Source organism: Plectropomus leopardus, chromosome 16 (assembly GCF_026936395.1).
Source record: "Plectropomus leopardus strain MGB_pleo_1.0 chromosome 16, ASM2693639v1, whole genome shotgun sequence".
Taxonomy (NCBI): Eukaryota; Metazoa; Chordata; class Actinopteri; order Perciformes; family Serranidae; genus Plectropomus; species Plectropomus leopardus.
The window spans coordinates 26,245,828-26,260,573 of NC_142191.1; the positions used below are offsets into that span (position 1 = coordinate 26,245,828).

Consider the following 14,746-nt stretch of genomic DNA (forward strand, 5'->3'; position numbering starts at 1 on the left):
TGTCGATTCAGAAGGGTCAACTCATCCATTCTTGGATGTCAACACACAGCATGTTGCCTAACTTCTCTTTCTCTCATTATATTTAACTTTATCTTATTTTTTGTACATAAAAACTACTGGGAGTAGAATTGAAAGATTTTCAACTTTAGTGCCTCCTAGTGGTAATTTCAAAGGAAAACTCTCTGCCTCCCAAAAGATGAGCACTCTTTATCTTTTATATTCATTTTGTCATTTGGTTTTGATAAATGTTACACTTCATGCAATACATTTCAATGTCAAATTAAAAAGAAATATTAGGTGCACATTATTCCTAAAATAATACTGTAATATATTAAGTAAGTAAAACCACATTTTATAGTCATGATTCCTGTAAGTGTATAGTGTCAACTACCGCAAACAAACAAACAAAAAAAAATGCAATCGCATTTACAATTATAACCCCAAAAGTTTTATGTTAGTCAGGGGTACTAAAAAAAAGTATTTCAAAGGGGATACATCATTGGGGAAAAAAAAACCCACTGTTCTAGGGGAGATGTCAGAGATAGACCAACATTACAATTCATCATCTGGGGACCATGATTATGGGTACGAAGTTTCACAGCAAAAGTTGCTTAGATGTTTTAATAAAGAACTAAAAATTTAATCTCATGGTAGATATAGGAGTCAGGAGGATATGTCATCTGGGGAACATGAATATCAGAACCAAATGCTATGCCAATAATTTAGAAAATTATGAGATATTTTACAGGATAAGAGCAAATTTTGACCTGTATGAGGCACTAGAGGAAAGGTCAGAGAATCCCCAAAATCTCTGGGATTCATCCGCTGGGGATCATGAATGTCTGTACAAAGTTTCTATACAATGCGTCCAATATTTGTTAAGAGATTTCAGTCTGAACCAAAGTGGTGGACCAAACAAAAGGCCGACATTGACATCCAGAGTCATTTATTTTAAAATGGTTAAAAATGCAACGCTGGAATAATAACTGATGTGTTTTCTACTCATTCACCACACCCAAGCTGCCTCCTGCACTCACACAGTTACCAGACAGCCACCACCTTCCCTGTGTTATCTGTAATTTTCCATTAATTTGAACCTCTGCAGATGAATGAGCGAAGTGTTGTGTGATAATCGTCTCAGTGCTTTAATGGAGGGGAAGGCCATGACTCAATTTACTCTAATGAGCTGCTCCTGCAACTCGGCACATTTCACTGTGAATTATCATGGACTGTATATACTGCTGGAAACTGTGCTGTGTCTCATTTATGGCAGGAGCTGGAGCAGGGTAAAGGTATGATGTTATGCAAAATTCAACACTGGAGGAATTAACGCATTTATGCTCTTTTTCCATGAATCAGAAGACTGATGCTATTCTCATGTCAGTGTGAGTACAGAGTTAAAGCCAGGAGATAATTAGCTTAGCATACAGTAAAGCTTGGCTCTATAAAAACATCGAAATTTGCCTACCATCACATGTTAGGCTCATTAATTAACATGTTGAATCTCATCTATTTAATTTGTGCAAAAATAGAAATGTGTCTACATTGATAGGCTTTTTATACTGACTACATGGATATTTTTTTTGCATTAAATTGAAGTGGCATTCAGTAACATGTATATTAAGGCTTACGTTTGTGTAGCAAGATTTAGTGCTAGAAAAAAATAGAAAATTAATGTTAGTGTTAGCGTTCAGATCCTTTACTAAGCAAAAAATGCCAAACATTTGCAGTAACCCACTTCTCAAATATGGGGATTTGCAGATTTTTTTGTAAACTGAATATAATTAGGTTTTAGGCTGGTTTACAAAAATTACGTTGAAAGATAACTGAAGACTCTTAGGAGTTTGGGGCAATTATATTATTTTGTTAAATAATTTTAAAGACTAAACAGTGATTGAAAACAATTTAACCTGATTAAATACCTTTAAATAAAGTTGTAACATACTTTAATACCTAAAAAGGTGCAAATAAAGCTGCCTTTCCTTGCTGGTTTAACCCATTTTTCTGCATCCCCAAATGATCAGTACCTTCTGTCATCCAACATATCGGTATACTCATAACAAATGAGCATTTTTAACACTTTGTGAGATTTTATAGACTAATTGCTTAACCGATTAATCAAAAAATGACAACCACATTGATTTATAATGGAAATATTTGTTTGACAAAGCCCCAGAATGCTTTATAAGTACAACTTCCCTCCATTATATCATCTGATTATAGCAAATAGTACATTTTTACTAACATTAAACCATATCACATTCCATATGATCTACAATGTTGTAGGACAACAGCAGTTTAAAATAACTGTCATGTGCAGTGTCAGTATAAACTCACTGCAGAGGAATGTGTGCAGTGACATCATGATACTGATGGTGATTTTTCATTTTAATGAGGAACACCGCCATCTAGCTCTGATCGTCGTCTCTTCATGCAGCTGGAGATTGAGGGATGATTTCAAGTGTTTGTTTATGTTCATTTGGTTACACTGTGTGGTGTTTTTTCATTCTCTTGTATAATATATATATATTTTTTCTGACAGTATCCCGTAGTTCCTCAAATATGACATTGAAATGAACTAATTTAGCCTACTTTTTTGTACTTTATTTTTTAAATCTCCTGCAGTGTAAATTAATATTCAATTATTAAACAAAGTAATAAACCGATATGTACAGTGTGCATGCCTGTTAAACCGGAATTAGTAACTATCAAAATATAAATGTTGACATTTACGAACTCCAGGGTTGTGCACACAGCTATGCAGGTTAGTAGGCTAGTAAAACCACAGAAATGAAAACAATGGACTTCCGGAAATAACCTTCAAAATAAAAGTAAGCTTACACTTGGTTTGGTTTAGTCTTCCACAATATATTAGAAGTAATGTGTTATCTGTTAGCCAGAATTTGCAGTAAATGTAAAACAATTGCACTAAAAGCCTGGTCTGATCGCCATGCAGTTCATTTTCATAGAAGTTCTTTGGATGTATGAAAGCCTATCTCCGGCAGGTTGTTGGTTACCTGCTGGAGATAGCCTCAGTTAGCTGCTTAGCTCATGCATACAAATATGTTTATACTGTTTGTTTCAACTTTTGTCAATATGGGCATGCTACACATGTTTAGCTAAGTAAGAGTCCCTAAAATTCAATCACTTAGTGAATTTTAATGACACCATGAGCACCAAAGAAGACAGTAAACAATAAAGACACAAAAAAGAGATTAACCGAGTAGATGTAGAAAACCATTGCACTGTATTCATAATGATCATAATTATATATGTAAAGTTATTTTTGTAGAATTACCATAATTTTTCGGGGTAATTTCTTGTTTATGTTTTTTGGGGGATTTTTTTTGGGCAAATTTTCAGGTAATTTTCTTGTACTTTTTATTGACATCTTGTTGGCGTCTGGGTTATTTCTTCTTTTGTTGCTCATTGTATTCTTCAAGTGTTTTTTAATAAAATAAAGTCACTTTGCCCAGGTCTCAAAAGGTTAAATTAATAATTTGATTGTGTGTCCAGCTTCGGAGAGCAAGTTTTGTATGAAAGGAATTAAGAGTCCATCCCATATAGATGCCTGTCCCAGATGTAAGTCTGATGAGTTCAGAAATTTAAGCAAATAATAGCCTATCATAGCCTATAGCCTATTATAGCCTATCAATAGCAAATAATAGGCTATTAACCTAAATTTTACGTATACTGTACAGACATCTGCACATACTCTACATAATAACCCATACATAATTATCCACAACATAGAGTGTCTGATTCTGAGAAAAGGTAATGTGACAATATAATGGTAAAATACATGAACTTTAACTTAAATAAAATATTGAATAAAGGACTCTTATCTGTAACAAAATATTTTTCCACTGCTGTATTGCTGCTTTAGTAAAATACCTACATACTTCTTCCTCCACTGACATGGCTGAGTCTGTGGGCTGCACTTGTCACACTAAAAGCAGAGCTTTTATTTTGAAGCCTCGGTGGTTTGGATGAGAGCAGCAGTCAGACAGCTACACACACAGAGCCGAGCTGCTGCCCGGGTCTCCGATGAGCAACAATATCATCTGAGAGAGGATCATGGAATAAACATGGCCCACAACCGCAGCTTTTTCTTCGAAGGTAAGCTGTGACACTCTGCTCTACTGCACCGGCCGGCCAGCTGCCATTTTACCCGCACACTGTGCTCGGTATTTCTGCTTGCTGGGGCAGATTTTTGGGGTCCGCTTGCTGTCACATATAACCGGTGCAGAATATGTGTGGAGCACAGTTGGAGCTAGGAAGCTAACGTTAGCCTCGCAGCGCTTGCTTGTTGTGACATCCTCAGCTAGCTGGAGTGTAATGAGCGCTGGCAGGCCGGTGACAGTGCCACATCTCTGGGCCTTGGAGGGGGAAGACGGGACACCGGCTGGGCGGTACGGTTCGGCTGAATTTTTATTTAATTTTGGGTGTGCAGGTCTCGAGCTACGACTGTTAGCGCTGACGTTAGCTGCCTCAGCAATGTGGAGCTGGATGTAGCGATAGCGGAGCCAGGCCTTCCTGCCTTTTGCTAGGCTCTTAGCCAAAATATAACGTCTATACAAAACATTAAAATACACCAGCAATAAAATAACAAACATATACACTTTAAGTAACACTCAACAAGTCTCAAAACTGGCTTGCAGACTTCCTGGCTTCAAAAATTAGCAGGCTAACATTCGCAGTCAAATTGTAAACATAATGTTCCCAGTGTTTCATGCTGTTAGTATGCCATTACTCATGGTGGTCTTCACTTTGTCTAACGGTTCACACTTCAGTTAAGGAGGTTACACACTTACAAACAGAAATATTTACATCTTATTGAGGGGCACATCTTCTAACTTAGACAGAAGAAGAGATTAATTGGGTTAATTATGTCATTACAGCCTTGGTCAATGGCAGTGTCATGAGGGCAGGGATGGGAAAATATGCCCCAGTATACAGTTAAGTCAGCTTAAAAGACAAGAAAGAATAAAAAAAAGGTGTTAATTTTAAGCAAATAAGTTCCCAACATCCCCTTACAAAGCAGTACAAAAGATGTTTTGGAATTGCTGTTTATTAAGTATTGTTTTAACTGTAGTGTCAGTACAGTATGGGAGTGCTAAAATAATGCCTTACTTTGAGGGCAAAAATCATTTTAAACCCCTTTAATTCAAAAGAAAGGTCAAAGATATCCTGTCTTTCGATTACTGTCAACAAACCCCAAAACCAAAACCAACAGTGAATGTATCCATTAACTAAGGTACCGTGTGTGTATCAAAGCCTGATATGTCTTTTTCCTCTGCGTCACAGACAGCCTTGTTGTCCCTAAACTATTAAAAACACATCAGTGAGGCACACTGTTGCACTGGGTGACATGTTCCTTCATCACCATGATCACACACTCTAGTTTATTTTGACTCAACCCCACATACATCGTCCTGCTGCCCTGAATACTCACCAAAATGTAGATTGATCCGCTTCTGAAAATAGTCCCCAACAAATGCTTTATTTTCTTCTGTTTGTTTGATAAAACCTTCAGTGACTATCTGTTTTACTGAGACTTTTATTTTGAAAGATGCACATATGTAGTAGGAACCAGTGGGCTTCGAGCCGAGTGCCTCAGACAGGAATTCAGACAGCGCTAAGAGACAGACTAACACTGTTGATTGTGGTCTTTTTATGGGATTTGACAATAAGAAAAATTGACAGCGTAATAAAACACGAAAGTCCTCAAATGTTAAATGGTCTCAACCACTGTCCAAACTCAAGCAGCCCAACAAGTACATATCCAAATATGATAATAGAGAATTGTGACATCAGCGATAGTAAGCAGTGCAAAAAATTGTGGGACTTTATGACGGAAAAGCTATTGTAGTGACAGAGTACAATACCAGTTGGTAGCAGTAATGTACCAAAATGTTGTTAGCCTGCCATGAATAAACCTCAGAGAAGAAGATGATGCAGTTAAGTTTATCCAGTTATTCCGTTTGTCCAGTTTAAAATCACACAGGGATAGTGAATGTTTGCTGTGTTAGCAACTGACATAACTAATTTTATGACCAGCGTAAGAAGGGGATTGCTAATGGGGTGTAATTTTTTGTTTTCTTTTGCTTTCCACCTTGGAAGCTAAAGCAGTATTAGTAATGCTAGTATCACAAATTGATAAAAAAAGTTTAAATTTCCTCCCTGTTTACAGCAAATATTAATCATACTTAAACTAGATTTTTAAAAAAATTTATTTTAAAGTGGCGACAGAGAGATGTGTGTATAGCGATTAGGTTACTTAACTTTATAATTTCGGAAATGCTAGTAAGCATAGGCAAAAACACATCCATAAAAGTTACATTTGGCAGCTTGTTAAAATCACTCGACCACACCTTTTGTTAATATAGATCAAAGCTGTTTAATTCCTGTAGTTTTTCAAAGAAACGGTCCTTTGCTTCCTTATTCAGCTTCACTGGCTTTGGGACTTCAATGTGTTTATTTGCAGATTGCAATACCAACTTTTAGTTGCATGCCGCCACCTACCGTACCGGATGTCTATTTCCCGTGGAGAGGCATGCCCTAAAGAATGCCCAGAATGCACTGCGTCATGATGTTGTTGCCCCATTGTCTAAAATTGGCAACATTTTGACTTAAATTCTCATGAGAGATCAAGTTAAATCATTTATTTGCTCATTTTGACTTTCAGTGTCAACTTTATGTACCTGACAAGTTTCGTTTCTCAGTGCAATGGACACATTTTAGTTTATATTTGAGGTTCAACACCCAGCGTTGTTTGAAAGGAAACCTACCTGGCCACAATAATGTCTTATTGAAGACTAATTCGTCGCAGGGGCGCATTTCACAAAAGCTATATGCAAATATTGGTAGCATCAAGTTTCCCAAATGATTATTGCTTGCAAATTGCAAATAAAAGTGAAGCTGTACAGGGCTTACCAGTCATGTGTGTTTTAATTAGCGGAACATGATTTTTTAAAATGATTATTAGCTTATATTTTAGGGCATGTAATGCCTTAATTAGATATGACAGGAAACAAGGGAGAGATGGAGCAAAAGGAGAAAAGGAGGAAATTATCTCATATTGCAAATTTGCTGCAATTGGCCCCAAGAGCACACTGAGAATTGTGTCTTTTGGAAGATTAACTACATGTTTAATATATGGATGAGTTACACTTCCACTAAGGGTTGAGCCCAGTTATGATTGACAACAAGCTGCTTGGATTTAATCATGTGAGAGTCAAAGTTCTCTTTCAGCGCCTCTCACTTCAGTCTGTTTGGATAAATCTCGTCTGTGTAGTTTTAGCTGTCATCAGAGATCCTCTATCATGGATTTGTCCTGCAGGAAATCCATTGTTGTGAAATAAATGAGTGTACTAAAGCTCAGCAGGAATCTAAATGTCCCCTCACTAACATTATTGGGGCATTTGTTGTGATTTATGAAGCTGGAAAATGGAACATGAATCTCGCAGACATTGGCGCTGACTGTGGATGAGCTGGAGGAGATTACAACAGGCTTAATTTGGCTCGTGCAGGACTGAACGAGATGACTGAACCAACTGAAGCAGAAGAGCTCTGGGATCATAATCTAATATATTTTCAACTTTTGAGGATCATTTTTCTTGTCATTTAAAAAGCTCCTGAAATGGATAATTCAATAAAAACAGGCTGCAGTTTTTTCTCCTTGAATATTCAGACTGTTTCGCCACGAACCCCATCTCTTCAACCTCTGTTAATCCACTCCTGCAGCTGCAGGGGAAGGGCAGAAGCATTATGTATAACGCTGGGAGGAAAATGGGCTGAGACACTCAGAATTTGGTTTGTGGGACAGAACGAGGCGCAGCTTTCAGGGCCTGTATTTTAGCCATGAAATGACTAATTCTTGTACGATCGAGGTTTAACTAATGTTTACCTGCAGGGCTTGCAGCCAGATGGATAACATGCATTAATACGACTATGCAGGTAAAGTTTATGGAGTCAGTGGGTTTTAAAATGGCGTGACTGAAGTGATGTTTTTGTTGAAGCGGAGAGTACATCATCAAAAATAAGGAGCCTATATTTATTATCCATGTGGGTTATATTTCCTTATTTTAGATAAGGAAACTAAATGTTCTCTGCTTTGTGTTTCATTTTTGGCTGTTATTTTGATATTCACAAATTTAAGTTGATTTTTGGCAGAAATAGGAAGTTAGGGCCTTGTCGGAAAAACGAAACTTTTCTCAACAACATCCAGCACACATTAAATATTTGTATCTCAACATTTTTATCATTATACAAAAGCTGTTGCATTATATTTGTAATATCAACTTTTCTTTTGACTTTTCTTAATTCCACAGCGTCCCCTTTTAGAGGTCTATGGGTATAAAAGAAACAACAAAAAAATAAAGCGCAGCAGTAATTTTTTCACAAAAAGGGGTTAGACTGGTCAACTCTTAATGTTTTGTTTGCACTGAATAATCAGGGAAATTTAACAGTACCTCATTATCAGTACCTTGATATTGTTTAATTGATTTGTTTGTTTTCAAGACAAAATTTGAACTGAGGCAAACTAACAACTACTACTAACAACTAATTTGCCAGTTATTTTCTCTATTAATCTTTTCCGTCCTTAAAATTTGAAATAGTGATAAAAGGCCCAGTATTATTTCCTAGAGCCTAAGATGACATCTTCAGATTTCTTGTTTTACCTGACCATTAGCTCAAAATCAATAGATTTCCACTTTATGATTCATGAAAAAGAAAAGCAGTAAATCCTGACAAATTTAAAGCTCAAATCTGAAAATCTTTTGGAGAAAAACTATTCTATGAAGATACTTTTCACCTGTTTGTACTTTCAAACAAAGTAAACATGTTAAGATCTCTGCTTTTTAAAATTACCAGCTTATGACCAGCACATCTTAATTTAGACACAGAGTAAAAAATACAGTAATATCAGCCTGGTAAATAATCACATAATAATAAAACTGCAATATGAGTGTAATTGGGCTGTTTTTAGTACAATCTGCTGTCTGCAGGTTATCAGCAAGGCGTTTTGAATTCTGTCCTTGACCGAAACAAATTATCCAACTTTGATGTAGTTGAGTGGTCATAAAATGTACTGCATCTACTTTACATTTTTTACATATGTATTTACATCTTAAAATATATCCATAATGTATTGATACACTATTGATTCACTAGGAAACAATAATTGAAACTTAACTACACCTTTTAGTGACAGAGCTCTGGTTTAAAGCATTTTGCTGTCCTTATAAAAACATAACTGCAGAATAATGTAGGTGATTATTATTCAACATTGAGATAACAGATGTTTTATCGCCTCCGAAACAGATGCACATATATTCACCAGCAGGCTTTATCAATCCACACTTTGAACTAAATTTCCAGGCATTCTCTTGAGAGGAATAAATAAAGAGAAAGATTCACAAATGTTACTGTAAAGTAGTTCTGGATGCTCTAGAATTGGACATGTAGCATATGTTAATAATATATACATTTAATATTTTGCAGCTTTTCAGACAGACTAAGAAACAAACAAACACATTCAAAGTTTAACTTGTAAGGAATGTGCTGTGAATGTGAACACTTTTAGCATCAGAAGCGGACCTCTGACCCTGATGGTGCTGATGTCTTCCTCTTCATGTTGACTTTTTGATGGCTGGTTGTGGTTTTAGTGCCACAAAAGCACCTTCTTTTTGCCTTTTTACCAACAACTCCAGTGGATACTAGATGAAACTTCATAATTTGTGGGTCTAATGTGGGTCTTGGGATGCAACGATCCAACATTTTATCCTTGGTACCCCATTTGACACCTAAACTCAGGGCCAAAACTGATACGATTGTTCTCCTTTCCCCCAAATTTTAAATGTGCAGTTACCTCACTTTATGTGACACACTTTTGGATAAATAAGACAAAATACACCCCAGAGATTGGTGTCAGAGCTCGGAAGACTGATTGAAGGTAACTCAAAGTAAATATTGGTTAATTAAATCATGTCATTGATGGAAAAAAAACAGTCCGAATCAGGTTTATTTCCAAGTAGGTTTTCATACACCATGGATTTGCCTTGGTGTTTTGGTACATAACAACAAACAAAGCAAGAGAAAATAAAAATGAAAAGCAGGTGCTGCAAAAGTTGAAAATCACAAGTAAAAAATGTAAAATAAAAAGATATGTAAAATGTGTGTTTTTAAAATGAAAAAGGCTGTTGAGTGTTTGAAACAAAGAAGATGGATTGTGCAAAAGTAAAGTTCACAGTAAAAAAGTGTTAACTACCAGAAACTGTAAGACTTTGAAAATACTTCTAAGGACTAAAATGTGGCACCCCCAAACCTGGGAATCTTGCAGTCACTATTTGAAAGAATACAACTATATTCCTTCTGAGATAATTTCCAGTCCTGCTCCTAGTGGAGAATACTGCATCAAACTCCCTTTGAGAAATATGAAATATTAACAATTCCTTACGTGTCTGCAAAAACACATAACTCTAGAAACACAAGATAAAAGGTGTCATACGTCAACAGTATTCTTGTCAGTGCGGCATTATTATAATCCATAAAGTTAAACATTCAAATGCAAACGTAACATTTTAGATGTTGTTTCCTCAACTTGCGACCAGCCCCCCTAGCTTTGCTATTTTAGTGGGAGGAAATGGTGGGAATAAGAGGTGAACCATTTCACTAAAATAAGTACTAGTTGGTTGATCACACACACAACGTATTAAACAAGGACTCTTGTTCATGCCAGTAGTCCACCAGTTTCTCTTTTCCCACAGTCCAAAAGAGCAGAGACTTTTTCACGCTCTTGCGCCTCCCCACAATCCCCTTTATGTTTACAGCCTACCCGGTTTGCTGATTGCTGTCTGTTGCTGGAGAAATCCCACCTTTTGATTGTTGACAGTGGTCATGTCATTGAACTCCATTATTTGCATGAGCCAAGACGTGTTTGATTTTTTGGAACGTTATAATGAGAAAAAGGCTTAAAATGGCTCTGATGGAGTTTTATGACCAAATATCAAGATCTTGAAGTGTGCTTTATTCTGACTTTATTCTTACATTAGAAATTTGTCTGTGAAGGGGCACCCAGTAGCTCATCTGGTAGAGCGGGGGCCCCATGTACAAAGGCTATGTCCTTGCTGAAGCGACCGCGGGTTTGCTTCCAGCCCACATGCCTTTAATGCATGTCATCCCCTCTCTCTCTCCCCTGTTTCCACACCGGTCCTATCAAATAAAGGCAAAAAGGATGGGAAAAAAATCGAATTTGGGGGGAAAAAAATTCCATGGAAAATCAATTGGTGTAAAACTGGCTTCATTTGGTGAACAGGTTAATATAATAATATTCGGCCATATATTCCTCCACACTAGTAAAGTCATGGAGAAGAGAAAGAGGAATGATGAGGACTGCTAACCTTTTGACTCGTACACTGGGGTCAGATTACAGGCTCTGCACACGTGTGGCGCTCACCCACACACACGGCCTCTAAAGCTGCATTTAAATAGGAAAATGTCTATATCTAAACCTTTCATTTGCTGTTGAAGTTCAGTGTTGGAGGAAGTTCACCAGCACTCCATCAGAACCTTTTGTTTTTGTTGGACCTTTATGGATCTTTTTGTTCATCAACAAGGTCTTATCACCCTTTTTTTTTTTGACATATTACAAACACTTTGATTGGAGGTGAACACCTGCTGAAAAAACATGTTTAACTACTGTATAACCAAGGTCCTTAGATTGGCACTCATCCCAAAATGCTTGTTCTGGGTACCGGAGGAAATGTCACCTGTAATTTGAAATACATTCTGGAAATGTATTTTGACACTTCAATGCAATTTTCAGTTCCTTTGAAGTTGATGAAAATATGAAATATATATATGAAGTGCTGAAAAAAATTACACATGCACAAGATAGACTTTTATACTTACCCTCATGTCACAAATCGTAATATTTGTTGTTATATAATAATCTTTATTTACAGAGGGATATTGGTATTATCCAACCCATATTACCGCACATGCTTGTTGACCACAACTAAAAGAATGAGTCAAGTCTGCAAACAGGAAGACAAATGTGCCCTCTGCTGTGACATGAGTGTATTTTTATTATTTATAGAAAGATGCTGTTCCACTTGCACATTTGCAATATTAGCATGGAACCCTAAAGTTCTGCTTTGCTAATTATTACCAGTTTTTCATATCATCTAGTTGAAATGAGCGGCCCTGAAAACGTGGCTTCATTTCAGCTGATGTGCTGTGTGTTGCTCCTGTGTGTCCCTGCACTGATGTGAGTCTGGTTTATTATTCAATTCAAGCCCTGGATAGATCAGACACCAGGCGAGATGGAGGGTACAAGCACAACTGGAGCTTTTCTCTTTCTGGTGACAGTGAAGAGGAAAGGAGTCATGAGTAAGCACTTCTCTCTCCAGCCCTCGTTTTTCAGCACCACCAAGCGCTGCACTGCATCACTTTCCCACCACACAGCCCTCCCTCCACATACAGGAAAAAGACCCCAGTGACACCTCCGCTGATGAGCAGGCTATTCCCGTCTCTCATGAGATACGCACTGGCCTTTTTAGTGCTGCAGTACAGATCTGTGTGCTCATATTAAACACCATCTGCATGTAAATCCTCTCCCATGTTTTACAATTCGGAATCTGCTAGGGTTGGACCGATATGTTGGCTGATAGAAAATATTGATCATCAGGACACAAGAGTGTCCACCTGTTCACATGCAGAAAAAAATAGTTAAATCTGCAGTTAAATGTGGCTTTCTTTGCATCTTTTAAGTATTTAAATGCTTTTTTAAATACAATCTTCATTTAAATACTAAGTAGTGAGTATTTTCTTTGTTGATTTATTAATTTAACATTTTTTCAAACAACTGTTACGTCTATACAATTATTTAGAAAGTGGCAAAAGGCCTATTATTAGGTGAAGTCTTTTAAACGTTAGTCCAAAACCCAAAGATATTGAATTTATGGAGTTACAAAACTAAGGAAAGCAGAGTCCTCACTTTTTGAGATTCGGGAACCAGAAATTATTTGCATGATAAATAAAACAATTAATTGATTGTGAAAATTATTGTTAAGAATACCAGCGTTTCTCCGCTCCCTGGCTCGTGGGAATAGCTGCTAGCTGTAAAAGCTGTCATAATCAATTGTAATTTGTTGTATTTTCAATACTGCTTTAATGATCTCAAACATATTTTTGGCCCTTCTGTACTGCAATTGTGCGCTGACACCTATGCCGATACAAAATGCAGCATATACTTCTGAAATAAAGGACATCTTCGCTAACTTTAGAAGAAATTATTATGTTTTAATGAAATGTAACAATCGCATAAATGCACTTTGCAGTAGTTCATAAGCGCCCCAGGACACAGTGCTGGGGGGGAAAAGAAAACCTGAGTTTTTACAAAATGTAGAAAGTCAAAACTTAATTTCTAAAGTGTGATCTAAATAGTAACTGTACCCTGGGAATGTGCAAGGAGGAACATATAATCTTACTGCAAGTTAAACCCTGCTCTGCGATGAGTCCTACTTATATGACAGTTACAATGTTTGTGATGAACCTAGCTTTCTGGGAGAAATACTGTTTCAATTACATACTTAGACATTCCCAATAAACTGTAGACCCTAATAAGTGTAGACTAAGGGGGCACAATATCTGTGTTGGCCAATCTTAAACTGTGTTTTTTTCAATGGAAAAAATAATGCAATTTTCAAATGAATGTCAGGTGTAGACACTACTAAACCCACTGAATAAAAACATCTGCAATAATGTAAATATCATATCGGTCAAACCCTAGAGTCCTCTTGTATTGTGCAGACATGTCATTCCATACTTCTGATATGCAACCACAGACACATATCACACAACATAAAACATGCTCTGTAGAAATGTTTCAACCCAGAGTGCTAAAACAAAAGACCAGCCATAATATAAATATATAATATTGTTTCTATTTCCTCTCAGTGCGAATGTGGTGAGCGTGGAGGAGATGGACAGGGAGCAGCCAACCTCCCCAGAGGAGAAAAAGGTAAACGCTCTCTTCTCTTCCTCTCATTTTCTGAGTCTCACCTTCGGTGATTTTGACTCCCAGCGGGGTCGGCGGGCTCTCTGATCGGCCCTTCAGACAGCGCCAAAGCCTGGCTGGCGCCTGGCGCTGCAGAGCAATGGCACCCGGAGGATTCGGGTAGTCCATGAGCTAACACAGCTGAGGTGCTACGGGAGGCCTCAAGGGCTGCTGCTGCTTCTGTTGTTGTTGTTCACACCAGATTGGATTTATGTCGGAAAAAAATAGTGGATTTAAGTGGTTTTAATTAATATGTTTTGGTGATTGTACATGCTTGCTCAGGTCATAACAAGCTCACATATGATGATGTCACTACACCACTTTGTTCCGGAGTTAATACCACAATAACTAACCTGTGACATCAATCTTGTTTCCTCTAACTGATGCCCCTTCTGATAAATATGTGTGTGTGTTTTGTCTCCACAGTCTCCCACTCTTAGGCACTTCAGTTCCTCTGACCCTTTGAGAACGTATGAAAACCGGCCAAATAATCACATGAGGCCTCTGAACAAGCTGGCGCCCAAAAGGCTCAGGTACAATAAAGTGTATTTCTATTCATATAAACTGCTTTTTTTTGTCTTATGTGTGGTTTTTGAGTGCAGACTTGCCACACACAGCTCTTACAGTCTGTGATATGATTATTTTCAGGTGGTTTGGAAATGAAAACACTGCTGTGATTTA

At 37.3% G+C, this 14,746-nt stretch overlaps 1 protein-coding gene across 4 annotated transcripts in view; it reads left to right on the forward strand.

Moving 5' to 3' along the window:
- The first annotated feature begins 3,981 nt into the window (after window positions 1-3,981).
- Window positions 3,982-14,746, forward strand: part of senp6a (SUMO specific peptidase 6a) — a 34,775-nt gene continuing 24,010 nt past the window's right edge. For 3 of the 4 annotated variants that reach the window (XM_042503219.2, XM_042503220.2, XM_042503221.2), the window contains exons 1-4: window positions 3,982-4,119; window positions 12,303-12,396; window positions 13,966-14,029; window positions 14,492-14,598. In XM_042503219.2, coding sequence (XP_042359153.2) covers window positions 3,990-4,119; window positions 12,303-12,396; window positions 13,966-14,029; window positions 14,492-14,598 — 395 coding nt within the window. In that variant the 5' untranslated portion in view covers window positions 3,982-3,989. The remainder of the gene's footprint in view (window positions 4,120-12,302; window positions 12,397-13,965; window positions 14,030-14,491; window positions 14,599-14,746) is intronic. The other variant, XM_042503222.2, reaches the window with a different exon arrangement.